Genomic DNA, 23,177 nt, shown 5'->3' with positions numbered 1-23,177 from the left:
TACCTTTAATGAGTTGGGAAGAGCTTTCATTCAACAATATGATTACAATGGATTCCCAGTTCCGGATAGAGAAAAACTCAGGGCTGAAAGTCAAGGAGACAAAGAAAGTTTTAGGGCATATGCAATGAGGTTGAGAGAGCTTGCATCTCAGATTATCCCACCAATAGGAGACCTGGAGTTGACTAGAATTTTCCTCAAGACTCTCAACCCATTCTACTACAAAAATATGGTTGCTATAGCTCCTAACAATTTCAATGATATGCTGATCATGGGAATGTGTCTCGAAGAGTGGGTCCGAGAAGGACGTTTGACTATTGAAAGTGGGTCGTCAGGAAGTTCCTCAGGAGGTTCATCAAGTGGTTCGTCAAGTGGCTCATCAGGTGGTTCATCTAATGGCAATAAGAAGTTTGGAAATGGATATCCGAGAAAGAATACCCAAGAGGTCGGCATGGTGGCCCATGGCGGATCTCAACCTATCTACCCAAATCACCCCTATGTGGCTAATGTTGCACCACAAATGCCAGCTCCACAAAACCCAAATCATCAGCCACCGAGGCCTCATGGACCTCCACCATATTTTCTACCGTTGTACCAACAACCTTATCAACCATAAAATCCTCAACCATTCCACCAACACCCATATTACCCTCCACCGCCTCAACAACAACACCGTCTCAAGACCCTCAACAAAATCATCCTCCCATAAACTATTTTCCTCCCATACCTATGCCATATAAAGATTTGCTACCCTCTTTCCTTGCAAGGAATCTTGTACAGACTAGGCCTCCCCCTCGTGTGCCAAATCCCATACCTCATTGGTATCTCCCTGAGCTCACCTATGAATTTCACCAAGGAGCACCTGGTCATGATGTTGAGCATTGTTATCCTTTTAAGGACGCGGTCCAAAAACTGATCCAAAGCAAAGACTTATCTTTCACAGACCCTGACCCTGTTGTCCCAAACAACCCTTTGCCACCTCACGGGCCTACCATTAATATGATTCAAGAAGACAGCTTTGTTCTCTATGCATGTGATATCAAGACTCCTTTGGTTCCGATACATGTGAAGATGTGCGAAGCGACTCTCTTTAGCCATGATCATGAGGCTTGTGACATATGTTCAGTGGATCCCCGTGGTTGCGTGCAAGTCCAGAATGATGTGCAAGGGTTGCTAGACAGAAAAGAGCTTGTTGTTACAAGAAAAGAGAAGGATAAAAATGTTTGTGTTGTCACTCTGGTATTTAGAACTTGGGAACAGCTCGTGATAATGGTCAACCGTGCGAAGCCAGTTGGCACTCCTCTGGTGATCTGCCCACCAGTACAATTGCCATATACTTCCCAAAAAGTCATTCCGTATAATTATGAATACACAATCCTGGAGGATGGAAGGAAGATACCTTTAGATTCGCCGCTCCCTGTGGACAATATCGCCGAGATTAGCCAGATCTTGAGAGTGGACGTGTTCTCCCTAGTGTTGTTCAGAAAGAGACTAATGCTCCAGACGAGGAACCAGTGAAAGAGCGGAATCCAGGTAAAGGTAAAGCCGTGGGACAACCTAGTGGGATTGTCTTTGAGGATAGTGACGAGATCCTGAAGTTAATCAAGAGGAGTGAGTACAAGGTTGTGGATCAGTTGCTACAAACTCCTACAAAAATTTCTATAATGTCTCTTCTGTCAAGCTCTGATGCCCATAGGGATGCATTGATGAAAGTTCTAGACCAAGATTATGTGGACTATAATGTAACCTTGGGTCAGTTTGAGAGTATTGTAGGGAATGTGACTGCTTGTAACAATCAGAGTTTCAGCGATGAAGAGCTTCCGGTAGAGGGAAGAAATCATAACCTAGCATTACTTATCTTTGTCTGTTGCAAATCAGACTCTCTGTCTAATGTTATGATAGATACTGGTTTTGCTCTCAACGTAATGCCAAAGTCTACTCTGGACCAGTTGGCATATTTAGAGACTCTATTGATGCCCAGTAAAGTGACGGTAAGAGCATTTGATGGAACTAGGAGGGCAGTATATGGAGATATAAAGTTGCCCATCTCAGTTGGCCCACATGAGTTCAAGCTTACCTTCCAAGTTATGGAAATTCAAGCTTCTTTCAGTTGCCTACTTGGCAGGCCTTGGATCCATGATGCTGGGGCAGTGACATCCACTCTCCATCAGAAGTTGAAGTTCCTAAGTCATGGAAAACTAATAACTATGAATGGTGAATTGGCTTTGTTGGTCAGTAACTTGTCTGCTTTCTCCTTTATCGGCTGTAGTAGTTCAGACGGGTCATCATTCCAAGGTCTCTCTGCTGAAGGAAGTGTGGGGAAGGTTGAGACTAGTATGGCTTCTTTGAAGGATGCTTAGAGGGTGATACAGGAAGGAAGAACTGAAGTCTGGGGTCAGTTAGTGGAGTTGTCTGAGAACAAGCGCAAGGAGGGAATTTGTTTTCCTAACAGTAAGCCTGGAGTGTTCAACCCTACTAGAGGTACTTTCCACAGTGCCGGATTTAATCATGCTCCACCTGAAGCTAATGCTATCATCGAGGATCAGTCTGAAGAGTTGGCACCTGTCTTTGTGACACCTGGAGGAGCCTGCTGCAACTAGATCGCTATGGACATTCCTTTTGTGATACCTCTTTCTAAGTAATATGTTTGTCTTGTTTTTTGTTTTTTTAAGAAAACTCCTTTCGTCCTGCCCCAGACAAAAGTGAAACTATGTAGGGCTTTGTCTTTTGTTTCAAATACTTTTGTTATGAATGAAAATCGTCGTTTCTGTCACGACCTTTACTTTAATTTATTTTATTTTAGTGCTTTTTCTGGAAAAATGGTAACACATAAAACCAAAAATTTGTTCTCTTTTTATCTTTTAAAAAAAATCAAACTCAAAAGTCTGCATTTACTCATTAAGATCAATCATAAATCATGTGCAGACTGAACATAAATAAGTCCGTTGAACACGGTAACCTTATGCTTCCTCCCAACTTTGAGGTCCTTGTATATGAGGCTATGGTAGAGGGGGATGAAAAGATTCCTGATGAGATCAGATGGATGTTAGAACAAGAAAGAAAAGCTATTCAGCCTCATCAGGAAGAGATAGAAATTGTCAACCTCGGTACCAAGGAAGATAAAAAAGAGATCAAGATCAGGGCATTATTGGATGCAATTGTTAAGGAAAGAGTGATTGAGCTTCTCAGAGAGTATGCTGACATATTTGCATGGTCGTACAAGGATATGCCAAGGTTAAATGCTGAAGTTGTGGAACACCGTCTGCCTTTGAAGCCAGAATGTCCTCCAGTTAAGCAGAAATTGAGAAGATCTCATCCCGACATGGCCCTCAAGATCAAAGAAGAAGTGCGAAAGCAGATTGATGCCGGCTTTTTAATCACATCTGAATACCCTCAATGGTTAGCCAACATAGTACCTGTTCGGAAGAAAGATGGTAAGGTCAGAATGTGTGTTGACTACCTAGGTTTGAACAAAGCCAGTCCGAAGGATAATTTCCCTTTACACATCGATGTACTGGTTGATAATACTGCTAAATGCAAGGTGTTCTCCTTCATGGATGGTTTTTCTGGGTATAACCAGATCAAGATGGCTCCCGAAGATAGAGAGAAGACGTCTTTCATCACGCCTTGGGGCGCTTTGTTCTATGTGGTAATGTCGTTTAGATTGATAAATGCTGGTCCCACTTACCAGAGGGGCATGACCAAGATATTCCATGATATGATACACAAAGAGATTGAAGTCTTTGTAGATGATATGATTGTCAAGTCAGGCACTGAAGAAGAACATGTTGAGTATTTGTTGAAGATGTTTCAGCGGTTGAGAAAGTACAAGCTCCGTTTGAATCCTAATGAGTGTACCTTCGGCGTCAGATCTGGGAAACTTCTGGGCTTCATTGTTAGTTAGAAGGGTATTGAAGTAGATCCTGACAAAGTCAAAGCTATCAGAGAAATACCTGCTCCAAAAATAGAGAAACAAGTCAGAGGATTCCTTGGTAGACTGAACTACATATCCAGATTCATCTCCCATATGACTGCTACATGTGGGCCCATATTCAAGTTTCTTCGCAAAGATCAAGGAATCGTGTGAACTGATGATTGCCAGAAAGCATTTGACAGTATCAAAGAGTATTTGCTAGAACCTCCAATTCTTGTCCCTCCAGTTGAAGGTAGACCTTTGATTATGTATCTGACCGTGTTAGATGACTCTATGGGATGTGTACTTGGTCAACAAGATGAAACTGGTAAGAAAGAACATGCAATTTACTATTTGAGCAAGAAGTTTACAGATTTTGAGTCTCGATACTCCGCACTTGAGAAGACTTGTTGTGCTTTAGTCTGGGCTGCCCAGCGCCTCCACCGCTATATGATTAATCACACTACTTGGTTGATATCTAGAATGGATCCAATCAAGTATATCTTTGAGAAGCCGGTTTTAACAGGAAGAATTTCTCATTGGCAGATGTTATTATCCGAGTATGATATCATATACCGCACTCAGAAAGCTATCAAAGGCAGTGTCCTTGCTGATCACTTGGCTCATCAACCAATTGAAGATTACCAACCTATCAAGTTTGACTTCCCGGATGAAGAGATCATGCATTTGAAGATGCAAGATTGTGATGAACCGTTGTTTGGAGAAGGCCCTGATCCTGAATTTGAATGGGGTTTGATATTTGATGTAGTCGTTAATGTCTATGGTAGCGGAATTGGGGCAGTCCTCATTACTCATAAGGGCCATCACATCTCTTTTACTGCAAGGCTACGGTTTGATTGCACAAATAACATTGCAGAGTATGAAGCTTGTATTATGGGTATCGAGGAAGCTATTAACTTAAGGATCAAGGAAATTAAGATATATGGTGATTAAGCTCTTGTGGTTAACCAGATTAAAGGAAATTTGGAGACTCATCATGCAGGGTTGGTACCATACAGAGATTATGCCAGGCGTCTGTTAACTTTGTTCAATAAAGTAGAGTTGAACCATATCCCTCGTGATGAGAATCAAATGGAAGATGCTCTAGCTACTTTATCTTCAATGATCAAAGTGAACCATCTCAATGATGTGCCCTTGATCAGCGTCAAGTTCCTTGACAGGCCTGCTTACGTGTTTACTGCTGAAGCAGTCTTTGACGACAAGCTGTGGTTTCATGATATCAAGGTTTTCCTTCAAACACGAGAGTACCCGCCTGGGGCATCTCGCAAAGATAAGAGGACTCTAAGAAGATTGTCTGGTAGTTTCTTCTTGAATGGAGATATTCTATACAAAAGGAACTTTGATGAAGTTTTGTTCAGATGTATAGGTAGACGTGAAGCAGATTTATTAATGCATGAGATACATGAAGGCACGTTCGGGACTCATTCCAGTGGTTATGCAATGGCTAAGAAGGCGTTGAGAGTAGGCTATTACTGGATAACAATGTATGCTTACTGTTATTATCACGCCAAGAAATGCCACAAGTGTCAGATTTATGCGGATAAGATCCATATACCGCCATTTATACTCAATGTTATCTCTTATTCGTGGCCTTTCTTTATGTGGGGCATTGATATGATTGGTCGGATTGAACCAAAATCTTCCAATGGACATCGTTTCATACTAGTGGCTATTGATTATTTCACCAAGTGGGTTGAAGCAGTGTCTTATGCTAATGTGACCAAGCAAGTGGTGGTCCGGTTTATCAAGAATAATATCATCTGCCGCTATGGTGTTCCTAACAAGATCATCACGGACAATGGTACCAATTTGAATAACAAGATGATGAAAGAAATGTGCGATGACTTCAAGATTGAACATCATAACTCTTCTCCTTATAGACCACAGATGAATGGTGCAGTTGAAGCTGCGAATAAGAATATCAAGAAGATTGTGCAGAAGATGGTGGTCACTTACAAGGACTGGCATGAGATGTTACCTTATTCTTTGTATGGTTATCGTACCTCAGTGCGTACTTCGACAGCGCCAACCCCTTTCTCTTTGGTATATGGTATGGAGGTTGTACTCCCTGTAGAGGTTGAGATCCCGTCTTTAAGGGTATTGAAGGAAGCTAAGTTGTCTGAAGCTGAATGGTGTCAGGATAGATATGATCAGTTGAATTTGATTAAAGAGAAAAGTATGACAGCTTTGTGCCATGGGCAGTTATATCAGTCAAGAATGAAGCAAGCATTTGACAAGATGGTACGTCCTCGTGAATTTAAGGAAGGAGATCTTGTGGTCAAGAGTATCAAGTCTTTTCAACCAGACCCAAGGGGCAAGTGGACGCCTAATTATGAAGGTCCCTATGTTGTTAAGTAAGCTTTCTATGGATGGAGAGGAGTTACCTCGTCCTGTGAATTCTGATGCAGTCAAGAAATATTTTGTCTAGAAATATATAAAAGAACAGCTCGGTAGGTCGAAAACCCAAAAGGGCCTAAACCAAAAATGAGCGTCTCGATGGGCTGAAAGGGCGGTCCATGCAAAAATTAGATGCAAAAAAAAAACAAAAACAAAAAAAAAAGAGAAAAAAATTGTTTACCCTGATAGATCGAAAACCGGAAAGGGCGATCTATGCAAAAGTTAAGGGATTATGACAAGTAACTGCATCAGATTGAGCATCACTCACTTGGGGCACCTTAGCTGTCAGAAATTCTCCAATATCAAAGTATCAAAGCAGTGGAATTCAAAGTTGTTAGGGAATATAGTGGTCATTGTGTTCAATGTATCTTCCCCGTATTAATTACCATTTTCCAAATTTTGTAATTCGTGGTGCCATGCCTTTGGCCGGTTACCATTTCTATTACATCAATTTGAGCTTGTGCTTTTTATTTGGAATTCCTGTTTATTCTATGTGCAAAATTTCGTCCATTTTTAATGTTAATACTTGAAGCAAAAACTTTGGAAATTCTTTTAAAATTTTGTGTTTTCTTTGAAAATAACAAAAATGACAAACATATTATTTATAAAATCATGTATGATAGAAGCATATGTCAGCATTCGGTCCGAAAGCAAGCAGATTCAACAAGTAGACATAGTCATTGCTAAAAAAAAAAAGGAAAAAGAAGAAAGAAAAGAGCTCGCTAAATTAAAAACCCGAATGGGCGGCTTAGGCAAAAATGAGCGTCCTGGTGGATCAAAAGGGTGATCCAGGCAAAAATTAAGGACACACAAAAAAAGAGAGAATATATTTCCGATGGATTGAAAACCCTAAAGGGCGATCCCGGCAAAAGTTAGGGATTTCAAAAAATGATGAAAAAGAAATATACAAGAAAGCAATGATTATTTGGAGCATGAATTTAAGAAAGTGCCTCGGTTTAGAAATGGCGACTTCTGCCAATGATTTGTTTGAAGGGTTGTTCCCGACAGTGTTTGATTGGTCCCCAATTGATATTATCCCCAATGAAGAGTGCTGAATGTATGTAACGTAATGTCGGACCATTTTCTTTGGACCTGTCCAGTCTTGTCTCAACAGTCTTCCCATTATAACTGTCACATGAGTCGCATACATTCATGCATACATAGCACGCATACAAATATCATTCATACATAGTTGCATTTTTGTCTTGTGTCTTACTCCAATACACAAAAATGTCATCCCCAATGTGCCTGATTCAGAGTTTATCACCAATTAAATTTATTTCAAGTGGCAGGTCCTCCCACACAACGATTTTACCATTTTTTTTACCATAATTGTCGTTACCATTTTAAAGGTAATAGACAGGTCTTTTCTTATATTCGTCGTTATCATTTTAAAGGTAATAGACAGGTCTTACTTATATTCGTCGTTACCACTTTAAAGGTAATAGATGTAACACCCTACTTCTAATAAGCGGTAAAACACGCGAATATACAAATATATTCTAGAAATAGATGCTACGTCATCAAACAAAAGCAAGACATATATGTATAAATTGTCAAGTCTCATAAACATAGCAGCGGAACATATATAATCATGTAAATAACATCTCTAAATCTCATGACAATAAATACATCTCTCAGATACATCAATGTCTCAACAACAACTACATAGTCGACACAAAATCCAACATGCAAATATTATCCTAGATCAGAGCCCTAATCTAGACACTTGCACATAAAAAGGAGGAACTCCGCTCCTCCGCAACATCAAGCACACAATCTAAGCACCCTGCACTCCATCTACCCATCCATACGGAAATGAAAGATATATTCAAGAATGATGAATAACAAATTATACATATACTCATAAGTAATCACAACATTCATATCATTCCAAGGCAATCATATCATCATTCCAAGTTCACAACAGCAAGTATATTATACACATATCACCATTTCCACCATGTCAATTATCAATTAACAAATTCAATCATCATGTACAACTGAAATGCATTTCAATTCACCAACATTGTATGCAATGGCTCTAGACTCATCATATCACCTCAAGGTCGTCACCTTCGATGCAACAAAAACATCGTAACCACCTCAATTGGATATAAAATCCACCACCATCAGTCATGAATGCATGACCATATGACTTGACTACAATGCATATGTTCACACAAACAAATCACCTCAACATCACCAATACTTGTATATATGCACTCAACAACAATTCACCACCACTTAACATATATACGATCACCAACAACATCCATAATTCAAGCAATATATAGTTGTCACATATATACACCGCCAATCATCTTCACATAAGGTATAACCACTTTCCATAAAGGATTCATATGCAATTGACTCTCAAAAATCATTTTCCATCAAGTTCGTCTCACATTTCACAACTTTGAAAATATTAAAACTTATGAACCAAAACCAATTTAACAAGTTCCATTGCCTATGCCATGTATTCTCACAAGTCACATATGTGTGCAGTAGAGGTTACAAAAGCATTTCATCGGCCACACATGAAAAATTCTAAAAAATCACGAAGTTCGTCTCACTTTGCCACTTTTCCAAAATTCCAAGTTTTCAAGGCAAAACAAGTAATTAATCCATGGAACCAGTTGTAATCATCATTAAAAATCATATAAACATTATTCAAGTATAATCCTACTTGGTTTCCTTGAAAAGAATCAAGTTCCGAAAAGTCCGTGTTCTTGACCATTTTCAAGTTCCAAGCTCAATCTTTCAAAAATCAATTCGATTCAAATGTCACTCCAGTAGGATTATAGATGCAAACAGTGTTTATAGAGGTGAAAAGAAGTGTTAGAAAATGTCCGGATAGGTCCCAAGGTTCATAAATGAAAAGTAAAAAATGGCTGTACAGGACCCAGCATTCTTAAGCGTCTAAGAAGGCCGTAAGTCTGAGTCTGCACGCTTACAGCACGCTGGTGAGCACGCTTAAGCGTCCTACCCAGAATTTCAAAAATCATGTGTCGGGTTCAAACCCATTTTCATCCCAAAATCCAATTTTCAATCCCCCAATTCACCAAAACAAGTTCCAGAAAGTGTTTATGGGTTCTAATAGTTATAATGCATCTAAACAAACATGAATCATGCATTAGAAACACCAAATTGGCTCATTTCATTAAAATCATGAAATTTTCTCAAAACACCAACACAACCACGTCCATTCCGTAAACAACGATTCCAGTTACACCAATTCAATTCTAACAGCTCAACAATCATCAATAACAACTAATGAACACAGATTCATGCACAATTCAACACCACAACCTCATTTTTCATCAAATTTGCTCAAGAACACAAAGTACCGACAATTATGCATTTCAACATATTAATTCACATACTAACTTACAATTATCATATAAATCATGTTCTCAAACATAACAACAACAATTATGCACGAATTTACAACAATTAGATTCAATTCATCAATTTCACAAAATGGGTAAAAAGGAAAAGTTATGAATTATGGTTGAATTCTAACCCTCTTACCTCTATCCCCAAGAATCTCTAACCCAAGCCTCAATTTAGCTCCTAGATGATGAATTCCTCTTCTAGCTCTAGCCTCCAACCCCTTTCTCTTGTTCTTCCTCTTCAAACCCTTATTCCTCTCTATCTCTATCTCTACTCAAATGAAAATGTTTGTGAAAACCTATTTTCTCTACTAACAAGAGTTTATATAGGCTCACCTAATTGGGCTTAACTCACAAAGTCTTAATGGGCCTAACCCATTTCTATTATAACCCACAAATGTTACTACTCACTTAACGGTAAAATGTAATACTAACAGTCGCTTACCGGTAAATAAATAAATTACTACAACTCCCTAGCACTTAGTAAAATAGCAACTCTCACTAAGCACTAAAAATAATCCTCAACCAAATTACAAAATTACCCCCACTCATAAAATGACCAAAATGCCCATAAGTCCAAAATGACTAAAATACCCTTCTAACACCAAATTCTACAATTCCCAACCAAAATACACACAGAGACAAATAATCATATAAGAGCACATATAACACACATAAACAAATAATAAAATAAATCTAGCAAAAATCGGGCTGTTACAACTCTCCCCCACTAAAAGAATTTTCGCCCTCGAAAATTACCTGACAGAAACAACTCTGGATACACAACCCTCATCCTACTCTCCGATTCCCAAGTGGCACTCTCACCAATTGGTCCAACCCAAATCACTTTAACCAAAACGATCTCCTTGCCACGCAAACGCTTCACCTCGCGATCCTCAATCCTAACTGGCCAAGTCTCAATGGTCAAATTATCTCTTACTTCCAAATCATCCACTTGGATCACATGAGATGCATCATACACATACTTCCGCAACTGAGACACATGAAACACATCATGAAGATTCGACAAAGACGGTGGTAACACAATACGATACGCTACAACCCCAACCTTCTCAATAATCTCAAACGGTCCAACAAAACGAGGAGTCAACTTCCGACACTTCAAAGCACGGCCAACACCGGTTACAGGATTCACTCGCAAAAACACATGATCACCAACCTGAAACTCAATGTCCTTCCTCCTCTTATCATGATAACTCTTCTGCCTACTCTGAGACGCTCTCATCTTCTCTTGAATCATCTTAACCTTTTCGGTCGTCTCCTAACAAGCTCCGGTCCTAACAAAGCACTTTCACCTGACTCATACCAACACAAAGGAGTCCTACTCAATCTACGGTAAACATTCAACCCAACTGACTCCTTGTTCCAAAACACAAGCCCTCAACAAATCTTCCAAACTCTGAATAGTCCTCTCCCTCCGACCATCAGTGTGGGGATGATAAGTTCAATAATTAAACTTACATATGTCATCTTGGAGGAGGGAGTGGAGGTGGTGTTGGAGGCCTAGTTGACATGCTTGAAGCTAAAGGAGGAACCTATGACAGATGCATGCTAGAACCTTCCCCTCCAAATATAACATTATGCGTAACAATATCACTCTGCTTTATCACCAAATTTCATTGCTTTGAGCACATAGTTGTCGTCATGCAACTCAAAAGGAGTACTGCATAGAGAGAAATTAAATAGAGTAAACATAAATAGGAAGTGCAAGTACATCTCACGACAACATAAGCAACAACGACCGTAACGATCTCCCAGAACTTCTTTACATGAACATTAAGTGGCCTCTGTTTGGCCATAATAGGATACATCAAGTCCAAAGTATTGACTATATTACACTACTTAATTAGGAAGTCTTCACAACGAATAAGACAACATACAGACCTAGATAGTCACTTTATAACTCAAAAAGAACTCCAAAGGAAAGTGAAGCTTTACCTATTAAAATCAAAATGAACAAGCTGCATTTCTTGTGATATTTCTACTTCAATAGTTGCACGAGTCTACAATTTTAAAAATCAAGAGATATAAGAATCAAATAATAATACCACTTAAGAGTCATATCATATCCACCAACAGGACAAGCATTTTATTCAATAAAATTAACAAGTTAGAAACTTTTCAGTGGCCAAGAATTTTAAGTATAGACCCATAACATAGCATTGATCATATGTAAAGCCAAAAGGCATCCAGAGTAAGGTGAACTTGACCAAATGAGATGATAAATATTTATAGTTTATATTTATAGTGTGTATAGCTTTTACCTTTTACAGTTTATAAGGTTCTGATGACCTACAAATTTGATGCAACAATACAAGTGGTTAGCAAACCAAAACTAAAACTACAAAATGAAAGTAATTATAGTCAAGTGCAAATTTAATTGCAGAAAACCAGGTCGAGCTCTTGCAGATAAGATTGACTTACTTGTACTTCTAGCACCCGCAGATAAGATGATTTCCTTTCAATTCTATTCATGAGCATCTCTCTGTTAAATCAAATAAAGGAATTAAAAAGTTGTGGGATATTAGATAAAAGAGAGAGAAAATATTAAGAACCTTAAATATTATTGATAATCACTTGATACTAACTGGATAATAGCTTAATAGTTAATACAAAAGACTAAATACATATTCCTATTTATAGGAATACACAGACTCAATCACAAATCAAGAAAAAATCATAATATAAAATATAATCCTAAGAGATACTACAAGATACTCTAAAATTATAAACTAATCCTAGGAAATAACTAAAGATACTCAAGTATAATATAAATTATAAAAGATATTGCAAGATATTTTATACTATTCTAACAATGAAGTACCAGCTGGAGACTCAATATTGGGAATGAAAGCAGCTTCTTCCATTTTTAGAAGTGTTTGGCTAAGATATAAAATTGATCCTGACATTAGAATCTACATTTTAGAAAGCTTAGCTTAGTTTGAAATACCATAAAAGGTGTATGTAGGACAAACATTCCTCATACCTTAGGTCCCAATCTCGAGTCACATCCCAGTAGAAAGAGTACGATGAGTTCACAACACTTGACAGAAGCCAAAGAGGCCTATAGAAGTTTGTCCACCGTTCATGGAAAACATGACATTTGAGAGCAGAAAGAAAAATCACTGGCACTGCGGTTGAGTATTTTAATGCTGAAACCATAACCAAAAGAACTTGTTAGAAATATAATATAAAAATCATTCATATGTCTTTCCCTGACAACTTAAGCTTTTAGGATAATTGGTTCATTACATAACGTATCCTTTATGACCAAATGGTCAATTCCTTGTTGTTACATTCTTCTAATAAAAAAAGTTGAGTTGAAACTTAACGAAGATGGACTTATGCATGGGCCATGCTTCAAGTTCAAAAAGGTCTAATAGGCGGGGGCATACTAGAAATATAATATAACCCTGTTCTTGTGCTTTCATAAAACAACTCAAGTTTTTTGGGTGTGGTGTGGTATTAATAAAAACTAGAAGAGAACAGGAAACAATTCTATAATAATGACATGTAAAATTTGAAGGCACTGACCTCATGATCACTACTAGTTGAATCTCTCCTTACAGGTTTTGGTTTCCTTCCAAATCTTTTGATAGAACTTGCTCTTAGAATATCATCTTCTGTTGTTCTTCTGATTGGAATAGTTCCTTCTGGACATTCTTCACCAGAATCAGTCCACAACTGAAACCTCTCACTAACCTTTTATCCATTGTTCCCTTTGGCCTTTCTGGTGGATCCTGTAAACCTTAATCCTCTTACTTTCTGTCTCTAAAATAAACTAAAAATCTCAATGCCTAGTTTATAAATTTGTCCTTCACTAGTTTAAATTAATGCAAAGTCATTTTGTATGGTTGAGTAGTTATTGAAATTATTACCAGAGGTTTATGCCCTTGAAGCTTAGGATGATCAAAAGCTGGTTGTTGATGAGATAAAACACAATCTATCAAATCACCATCTGGACTCCGCAACAAAATAACAAATGATAAAATAAAGTTAAATTATGTTTATATAAGCTATAAACTGTTTTCATAGGAGGTGATCACTGAGAGCTTATAAACATGTCATACATTGTTTCCATGACCTTCTCAAACAGTCTCACAAATGTTTACAACAGTATATAAACTCAAATAATCTAATCCAAAGAGGCAAAATGTCGGTAACACTGCCACTGGTTATAGAGAAAAGAAAAATGCATGCCAACATGCTTATTGATTTTCTTGAGGTGAGTTCTGATTCTTCTTAATTTAAGCAACTCTGAACCTGCTTTATAAGTCTGGTTAGTCTTCAAGGGGTGGCTAGAATCTGAGACAATGGAGTTATGAGATGTATGAGACTATTAAGGGATCAAAGCAATGTCAACAAACCCAAACGTGTCACCACCAAAATAAGGTTGGTCACCAAGCACATTCTCTAATTCCTTTAAGCCTTCAATCAACTCCTTCTTTGCCAATTCAATCTCATCTCTCTTTCCAGCCCATATCCTTCCTCCAACATCGCCAACCTGCAATTTTTTAACACATTAAAATGAATAAAAATTAGCATATTCTCTTTGCACATTGATGCAACCAAGTCTGTAATAATATGGATCACAATAAGATGAATGATAAATCCATCCATTACGAAATATGAAGAATGTTTCCTATAGTCATATCTCACAAGGAAGGAAAGGATACAATTATTACTTAATATACATGATGTCTAATTAATAATAATTTTCCATCCATTGAATATTAGAGAAGACAATAAAAATAAGGTAACCATCATGTTATTTAATTCATTAACAAATCTTGATCCATTCAAAAGCAAAAACAATACAAGAAAAATGAAATCTTTGAATCAAAAATATGTTAAACCATTGAATGGGACACAAAAAACTTTGGTACCTAACAAAACTTACCTTCTCGTTGACAAAATCAGCCCAAAATCTTGCTTGAGCTTTCTCGTAAGGATCTGAGGGTAGAAATGAGACCTTATCCTTCCAAACCTCATCAATATACTCAACAATGATGATGGATTCACAAATTGGTTTTCCCTTATGGATAAGAACTGGAATCTTCTTGTGAATTGGATTCATTTGCAAAAGCATTTGGCTCTTGTTCTCAAGATCTTCTTCCTTGTACTCATACTTTATCCCTTTCTCAGCCAATGCTATCGTTGCTCTCATACCAAACATACTAAGCCATTCATCAAGTAATATCAACTCCTCTGCCATTGTCAAAAGCAATCACAGAGCTGAGAGAATTCGAAAGAACAAGACTTTTAGGAAAACTTGTTGAAAAATAGACAAAGCTTAATAGTCTTTATGGAGTAGTACCATTATATGAAAACTTTAACATCTTTATAACATTTTTTATTATCTATAAGCTATTTTAACAACCCAAAATCTAAACAGTCCCATACGTAACAATAAACAACAGAAATCAACACAAAACAACCAAAAATTTTAGATTTATCATGCAATATCACTAAAACAAACAACCCATTATACAATCGAAATTCATTCTTGAATCAATAAAAAAAGTGTAATCTAAAGAGAAAAGGAAAACTCACTACATGTGTCGGACTGTCGGCGTTTAGACCCTGACGAATGTTCTGGAGCTGATTAGATCCAACGTTTTTTTTATGAACAAGTGATGAGATCCAACATTGTCGGCGTTGACAACAAGAATTTGGGTGTATTCATCGATAAGCTTGCGTGTATTCGTCTTCATCATCTAAATCCACTGATTGAAAATGGGTTAGGGTTTCTCGATTGAAAAGGGCAAAGAATAAAAATTCATAGAGAGAGAGAAAGAGAAAATTCACCGAAAGAAAACAATGATTGACCTTCGACGGTGGAGAGGTTGAGCTTCGACGGTGAGCTTCGATGGTGAAAGAGAACATGAGAGGTTGAGATTAAACGTTTTTGATTGAGAGTGAAAAAGTTGTTGATGCGTTTTTACGATAGAGGCAAAAGGTAAAGGTGAATATTTGTTTTTTCCCCTTAGACAATTCTCATCACTGATGTGAAAAAAATAGACAAAGCTTTCACTCAAATTGCGAAAATGCCACCGCGTTTTTTTCCCTTCATTCCAATTATCCACTGATGTAAATGGTACATGCTATTAAGAATTCCCCTCACGTGCATATGTCAACTGATGTAAAAACTCACAGTGTGTATGTTTCCCTTCAGTTATTTTGCAACTGATGTGAAAACTAAAACCCCCATGATGTAAAATATATATTTTGTAGTAGTGCATTCCGATACTAGAATGAAAACTATTGTTGTAAGTAAACTCAATCAACGGTAAACATTCAACCCAACTAACTCCTTGTTCCAAAACACAAGCCCTCAACAAATCTTCCAAACTCTGAATAGTCCTCTCCGTCTAACCATCAGTCTGGGGATGATAAGCAAAACTCAACCCCAACTTAGTCCCCAAAGCAGCTTGCAAACTCTCCCAAAACTTAGAAGTAAACCTCGGATCCCGATCCGACACAATACTAGAAGGAATACCATGCAATCTAACAATCTGCTAAATGTAGATCTCAGCCAACTTCGCCATAGACATACCGGTCTTGATAGGAACAAAATGTGCCGACTTCGTCAACCGATCAACAATCACCCAAATTGAATCAAAACCCTTAACAGTCTTTGGCAAAGCTCCGACAAAATCCATAGAGATACTATCCCACTTCCACTCTGGCACAAACAACGGTTGCATCAAACCTGACGGTCTCTGATGTTCAATCTTAGACTTCTGACAAACCAAACAAGCATACACAAACTCTGCAATCTCCTTCTTCATTCCAGGCAACCAAAACAACATCTTCAAATCCTGATACATCTTAGTCGCTCTTGGATGAATACTCAAACTACTTTTGTGACCTTCTTCCAAAATCTGTCTCTTAAGCTCAAGAACATCTGGTACACAAACACGATCACAAAACATTAAAACACCATTCTCACCCAACCTGAAGTATCCACCCTTACCTTGGTTAACCAACACCACACGATCAACAAGTTCCAAATCTTCCTTCTGACCATTCTTAATCTCTTCCAAAATATTACTCGTCAGCTTCAACATTCCCAACCTCACACCCTCCGGTGTCAACTCACTAACCAAACTCAAATCTCGGAACCGCTCGATCAACTCCAACTCTTTAACCATCAAAGCAGACATATGCAACGACTTCCTACTCAAGGCATCAGCAACAACATTCGCCTTCCCAGGGTGATAACTCAACTGAAAGTCAAAATCCTAAGATACTCCAACCATCTTCTTTGCCTCATATTCAACTCTTTCTGGTCAAACATGTACTTCAAACTCTTATGATCACTGAACACTTCATCTTAGAACCATACCGATAATGCCTCCAAATCTTCAACACATACACAACTGCCGCCAATTCTAAATCGTGAGTCGGATAATTCTTCTCATGCACTTTCAATTGCCTCGAAGCATAAGCCACAACCTGACGATTCTGCATAAGCACACCACCAAGACCCATCTTAGAAGCATCACAATACACAACAAACGATTCCTTCGGATTCGGCAAAATCAACACTGGAGCTGAAGTCAACCTCTTCTTCAATTCTTGGAAACTCTTCTCACACTTAGCATCCCAAACATAAGCTTGCCCATTCCGAGTCAACTGCGTCAATGGCAACGCCAACTTAGAGAATCCCTCAATGAACCTCTGATAGTAACCTGCTAATCCAAGGAAGCTTCTGTTTTATCTTGGTTTTCGGGTGTCAAACATTGATTAAGTTTGAACCTTTTAACCGGTGATATCTCATTTTTTCTTGGAAGGGAAAAAGTAAGCAAAACCCTTGAGAATCGAGGTCCGGGAGTTGTTTTCGCTACGGGAAGGTGTTAGGCACCCATAACGACTATAGTATCCTATTTAAGAAATCGCGCTTTATTTTTAAATGCTATTTAAGAAAGTGATATTAAACCTAAGAATATTCTAAGTGAAGAATTGGAGGGAGAAGAATGTTTTTGGATTTTTATTTTATTTGAATTGGAGGAATTTTGTTCCTTGCCTACGTACCCGTTTAAGGGATCAAATCCACCGTAGTTCTCTTCCAAAAATGTGTTTGTTTTTGTTGGTTGATTTTAAGTTTGAAAATAGAACTTTGAAGAATAAGAGAGAGGCCTCAAGGGCATGGGATTGTGAAATTGTGAGGTTGAATTAGTCATTTGCAAAATATGGTCTAAGTATGATTAAAGTTCATTAAGATTTTGATTAAGAAAAAGAAAAGGAAAAATTACAATGGGATTTTGATCCCAAGGTTTATTTAGAAAATGGTTTGAGTGATGTTGTTCATATTTTTTGGAAAATTGATGTTTTCTAAGTGTAAATCCTAGGCATTCATCTAAACATACAATCCTAAACATACATCTAAACATGCATATTCTAGCTCCATACCTAAAGTGATGTGTGTGCATGTGTCGGTGCTTGTGTCGGTGTACATTATTAGAGTCCATTGTCCTTATTACATCATACCCTAGATACATTCTATGGTCTTGCAAGAAATTAAAAATTTCATGAAGTAAAATATTACAAAAGCTCCTAAGTATTACATTCTACTTTTGGTGAAACTTAAAGTGCAAGAAATAAGATGGATATGGACTGAAATGGGAATGCTTATGAAAAGTATGAGGCATGAAATGAAATGGTTAGTAACACATGGCAATATCAAAAGAAATAAAGCAAGAGAAACACTACCACACAAAGCATAGGAAACAATCCAAAATAAAGGTAAAATGAGTGCAAAACATGACCAAATTTTACTCATAAAATGCAATAGCCATATGACCTATAATTCTCACATTCCAACACACTTTTAAAGGTTTAGAATCAGATTTTGGAATGGGAATTAAGGCAACATGGTTAACTTGACATTTTGGAAGCAAACTTAGACATATTTGCATTATTTATTTACACAAGTAACTTGTAAACTAAGTAACCTATCAAGATTCACAATTATGCAGCAATATCAAACACAAACAGTGGCTAAAACTCCATAAAAGCAAGTGGCATAGGTCACAAATGTTCATCAAGAAATTGGAATTGGAATCAAGCAAATTTCCATCCATTTTTTAGCACAAAACATCACAAAATAGCAAGAAAATTAACACCTTATTTTTTATCAATTTTTAATATGCAAAATTATCACAAGAATACCACAAAATTATCAAGAAATGTGTATGAAAATTTTTAGAATTTTTTGAAGAATTTTTAGACACAAAAAACATATAAAATTTCACAATTTTTAACAAAGGTAGTAAACAATTGACAAGAAAATACCACACACTTTTTAATCAAGATTTAACATATGGCAATATTACAAAAAATATCAAGAGAATGATCAAGAACACATAGGAATTTTTTTAGGAATTTTTAAATGTTTTTTAGGCTAAAAATGTGCAAGAAAATCACTAATTTTAACAAGAATAGGAAAAAAATGCTTCAAATATTTTTCTCAGGCTTTAACACAAAAAAATGTCACAAAAATGTTAAGAAAAATATCAAGAACACATAGAAAAATTTCTAGGATTTTTTTTATGAACAATTTTGGACAGGCAGGGGTGTAAATAGCAAGAAAATAGCAAAGATATGCAGGAATGGGGGGGGGGGGGGCGCATAGCAAATCAAACAAACAGGCATGGAGTTGGGCCTAGGAGGCGGGTCAGGGCTGAACCATGGGTTGAACCGGTTTGTTGGCCTATATAAGGCCTTGAACCGGTTCAGGTTCATTTCCCCTCTCCACTTCTCTCTCTAAAACGAAGACTAGAGAGAGAGAGTCTGCAAATGACTCTCTCTTCTCCGACGAAACATCCTTTCTCCGACGTGGTGGCCCATGGTGGCGCCGCCGCGTCGGAGCCTCAACCTTCTCCGATCTAAAAAACAAACACATCTTCTTGAAGCTCTTTCTCTCCTCTTTATGATTTCGAAAACATTTTCTTGAGAAAGAGCTTAGATCAGAGTAGATTTAGGATTGAATCGTTCAGTGTTTTGTCTCCAAAATTTTTCAAATCTTATGAAACGAAACCCTAATATTTCTATCCTCTTCACTGATTATGAAATTGAACTCGTATTCGAAAGGTAAACGGTGAATCTTCATGATTTTTCAACTTAGGGTTTCGTTTCGAACTTTCTTTGAATCTCTTCGAAGTTTTCACTTCGATTCACCGTTTATTTTCAATTCGAAGCCTTCGATGATGATTTAAAGTGCAAGGCGAGAAGGTCCTTTGAATATACCTGGATTTAATGGAGATTCGAACGAAAATCCTTGAGAAAATTTCTGATCCTTCTTCTTCTCACTCTTTTCGTCCCTGTGATCGTATGGTTCGTCACTCCAGTGACGGATTCATGCTTGAATTGCAGGGACCAGTTCGATGATGAAGGTTCTTGCGAAGAACCTCTGAGAACTTCAAACAAAAAAGAAAAAATCCAATTCGAAATGATTTTTGTTGCGTGATTATTGGATTGAGGCTTGTGTGACGAAATTGATGAGAACTTGTGGTGATTTGGTGTGGATTTTGTTCTGGAATTTGGAGATTTGAGACGGTTAGGGTTTGAAGATTCGTTGAATCTTCAAGCTGTTCTTGAGTTTTCTGGATTTTGATCTTTAATCTTGGAGAGAGAAATGTGAAAGGTATTTCTGGTGATTTTTGATGAGTTGGCGTGAAGTGTGTGGTTCTGCAATGATTGAGGCCTTTTATAGGCTGACACCTGTGCCTGAGACCCAGTAATGAGCTGACACGTGCTATGGAATGATGACCTGGACAAAATTTGGACAAAAGGACCAATCTGCAAATTCTTAAAACTAAAGGGCCAATCTGCAAATTAAAAAATATTCTGCAATTTTTTTTTTTAAAAGACTTAGAAAAAACAAGAAATTTCGAAATGAAAGACTAAAAAAAAAAAAATATTTGAGACTAGGAAAGGGACTAAAATGCAATTTTTGGAAATTTAGGACTTAAAACGAAAAAAATAATAAAATTGAATTAAAAAACGTAATCTGAAATAAACGTAAAGTGAAACGACTAAAATTGACAAAACGGACTAAAACAAACCAATGGCCTAAATGAGGTACTTTAAAGTAACCTCTCTCTGCCGAAATTTCGTGTGAAAAGACCAAAATGCCCCTGGGGCTGAAACGACTAAAAATGACTCAGATACAAATTTTAAAATGGATTTTTAACAAGAAATTAAAGCAAGAGCTTATTCAGACAAATTAAAAGACTCAGAGACAATTTTGAGAGTTTGAACAGGGTTTTGACATATGAAAAGACTAAAATGCCCCTAGGGGCAAAACTGACTCAAAATGACTTCAAATGCAATTTTTGAACTGGATTTTGGCATAGAATTGAAATAAAGACTTATTCTAACCAATTGAAAGGACTCAAACAAATTTTTAAAAGACTGAAAGAAATCTTGACATAGGAAATGACTAAAATACCCTTACATGTGAATTTTGCAAGTAATATTGAAATAAAATGCAGAGGAAGATGTAATTGATCAGAGACAGTTCAAATGGCTTGAAATGCAAGATAAGAGGAATTGAACAAGTATTTTTAGGTCCAAAATCAGGGTATAACAGCTGCCCCTATTTAAGTTTCTTTGTCCGGAGAGTCAAGAGACAGAGTCTTTGAATTGACAGGACGAAGATGCTTAAATATTAACATTTTCACTGCTTTTGGACATAAAAATACGATTTCAGATTTTCAACAATATGAATGCCATGCAATACTTTGATTATGAATGCAAGACAAATAAACTGGAGTCCATGGAACATGTCATGTCACTGGGGATTCAGATGGACATTGACAGGGTGGACAAACCAGGGGATAGAAACAGGGTACATGTTGTTCTTTGGGTCGAACTAGCCACTTGACCAAGGAATACAAAGCAAGTGATAGGTACAAGCTGTTCTTTGGATCGAACTTGACACTTGATTGAAGATACAAACAGATAGGCAGACACAAACTGTTCTTTGGATCGAACTGGCTGTTTGGCTGGAGATATAGACAGAAGGGTAGAGACACACTGTTCTTTGGATCGAACTTGCTGCTGGATCATCACCTCATCATGTCGGTAGGTGCAAACTGTTCTTTTAGATCGAACTTGCCGGTTGACCGATAACAAAGCATAAGCTGGGTACAAACTGTTCTTCGGATCGAACTTGTCGTTTGTCCGGAAGTATAGGTATATAAGTGGGTACAAGTTGTTCTTTGGATCGAACTAGTCACTTGACCGATAACAAGACATGTTGGAAGTCTGATTTGACAAGATACCTATTGAGGGTAAATTGTCATTGACTTGATTTGAGGGTAGACATGACCATTTTTGTTGGCCCAAAAGCAAATTGAGAGTGAATTGACATTGATTTGAATTGAATTGAAGGTTGAGATTGAGAATTGAGATTGAGCAGAGACATAGACATAGACATTGGATTGGAGAGTTGAAATTGACATTGGGATTGGATTGGAATTGAATTGAAAATTGAAATTGACATTGACATTGAAATTGGATTGAAATTGGAGATTGGGTTGAAATTGAAATTGAGATCGCTTCGAATTTGACACTTGAAATTGAGATTGCTTCGAATTTGACACTTGAAATTGAGATTGCTTCGAATTTGACACTTGAAATTGAGATTGCTTCGAATTGAGATTGAATTGAATTGAAATTGGAAATTGCTTCGAATTGACATTGGATTGAAATTGAAATTGAGATTGGAGATTGCATCGAATTTGACAGTTGGAATTGAAATTGACAGTTGGAATTGGAATTGAAATTGAAATTGAGTTTGACAGTTTCAATTTGGATTGGAATTGAGATTGGAATTGATTTGAAATTGGAATTGGAAGTGGAAACTGATTTAGATTGGAAATGCAGCATGTATGTATGGCATAACAAGATTATTGAATGTATGAGCACATAAAATGCATGATTATGCATGCATGAATGCTTGAAATGCATGATTGGTTTGTAACTTGACAGAGAAGTTTCACAAAGGCAGACAAAACATTGGAAGATTGGGCACGTAGTGGCTCGTGCTGCAACATATTCACAGGGGAAAACCTCTTTGGAGAGACCGTCGTTGAGAGACGTATCGAAACCATGGCTGAGGGCAATAAAATTTGCAAAGGAGGGATCCTTTGGAGGATCCTTGGATACAGTTCGTCGTTGCTAGGCGTGTCAGTGCTGGGTAAACATTGGATGTTCGCACCTGTGGTCAATGCTTTTCAATATTTTTCATTCTTTCATTTTTCAATCCCATTTTTGCCTGAACCGCCCTTTCGGGTTTTCGATTCACCGGGGAATAAGATTCTTTTCACTGCCCCATTTTTGCCTGAATTGCCTTCATAGGTTGTCAATCAGCGGGGTGCTCATTTTTGCCTAAGCTGCCCTTGCGGGTTTTCAACTTAGCGAGC

The 23,177-nt window shown here is 37.4% G+C and overlaps 3 protein-coding genes and 1 long non-coding RNA gene across 4 annotated transcripts; 2 read left to right on the top strand and 2 right to left on the bottom strand.

Moving 5' to 3' along the window:
* The first annotated feature begins 726 nt into the window (after positions 1 to 726).
* LOC146915758 (uncharacterized) lies at positions 727 to 2,597 on the top strand. The gene is made up of 3 exons (XM_085721427.1): positions 727 to 1,302; positions 1,440 to 2,321; positions 2,370 to 2,597. The coding sequence occupies exons 1-3, from the start codon at positions 727 to 729 to the stop codon at positions 2,595 to 2,597; spliced, it is 1,686 nt and encodes a 561-aa protein (XP_085577553.1).
* A 2,405-nt stretch (positions 2,598 to 5,002) lies between these two features.
* Positions 5,003 to 6,289, top strand: LOC146915757 (uncharacterized). The gene is made up of 2 exons (XM_085721426.1): positions 5,003 to 5,647; positions 5,819 to 6,289. The coding sequence occupies exons 1-2, from the start codon at positions 5,003 to 5,005 to the stop codon at positions 6,287 to 6,289; spliced, it is 1,116 nt and encodes a 371-aa protein (XP_085577552.1).
* Positions 6,290 to 11,214: 4,925 nt separating this feature from the next.
* Positions 11,215 to 12,219, bottom strand: LOC146915756 (uncharacterized). The gene is made up of 4 exons (XR_015013470.1): positions 12,169 to 12,219; positions 12,009 to 12,036; positions 11,683 to 11,747; positions 11,215 to 11,407 (listed from the first exon to the last, which is right to left on the bottom strand). It is a non-coding gene; the product is annotated as an uncharacterized LOC146915756 (long non-coding RNA).
* A 1,737-nt stretch (positions 12,220 to 13,956) lies between these two features.
* On the bottom strand, positions 13,957 to 15,479 carry LOC146915755 (putative glutathione S-transferase parC). Its single transcript, XM_085718093.1, has 3 exons — positions 15,298 to 15,479; positions 14,645 to 14,979; positions 13,957 to 14,248 (listed from the first exon to the last, which is right to left on the bottom strand). Exons 2-3 carry the CDS (start codon positions 14,957 to 14,959, stop codon positions 14,084 to 14,086), a joined length of 480 nt encoding a protein of 159 aa, XP_085574219.1. The 5' UTR covers positions 14,960 to 14,979; positions 15,298 to 15,479; the 3' UTR covers positions 13,957 to 14,083.
* Positions 15,480 to 23,177: the final 7,698 nt, after the last annotated feature.

Source organism: Medicago sativa, chromosome 6 (genome assembly GCF_051527215.1).
Source record: "Medicago sativa cultivar Bolivia chromosome 6, Bolivia_mono, whole genome shotgun sequence".
NCBI lineage: Eukaryota > Viridiplantae > Streptophyta > Magnoliopsida > Fabales > Fabaceae > Medicago > Medicago sativa.
Note: the sequence above shows the minus strand (reverse complement) of the source record. Positions and strands in the feature narration are given on the sequence as shown.

Excerpts from the sequence above, each read along its gene's own strand:
- LOC146915757 (XM_085721426.1), top strand. The coding sequence starts at position 5,003 with ATGGAAGATGCTCTAGCTACTTTATCTTCAATGATCAAAGTGAACCAT. Across the intron at positions 5,648-5,818 it reads AAGCAGTGTCTTATGCTAAT|ATGAATGGTGCAGTTGAAGC; the intron begins GTGACCAAGCAA and ends TATAGACCACAG.
- LOC146915755 (XM_085718093.1), bottom strand. The coding sequence starts at position 14,959 with ATGGCAGAGGAGTTGATATTACTTGATGAATGGCTTAGTATGTTTGGT. Across the intron at positions 14,249-14,644 it reads CTGATTTTGTCAACGAGAAG|GTTGGCGATGTTGGAGGAAG; the intron begins GTAAGTTTTGTT and ends AAAAAATTGCAG.
- LOC146915758 (XM_085721427.1), top strand. The coding sequence starts at position 727 with ATGCCATATAAAGATTTGCTACCCTCTTTCCTTGCAAGGAATCTTGTA. Across the intron at positions 1,303-1,439 it reads AGCCAGTTGGCACTCCTCTG|CCAGATCTTGAGAGTGGACG; the intron begins GTGATCTGCCCA and ends CGCCGAGATTAG. Across the intron at positions 2,322-2,369 it reads CTGAAGGAAGTGTGGGGAAG|GAAGGAAGAACTGAAGTCTG; the intron begins GTTGAGACTAGT and ends AGGGTGATACAG.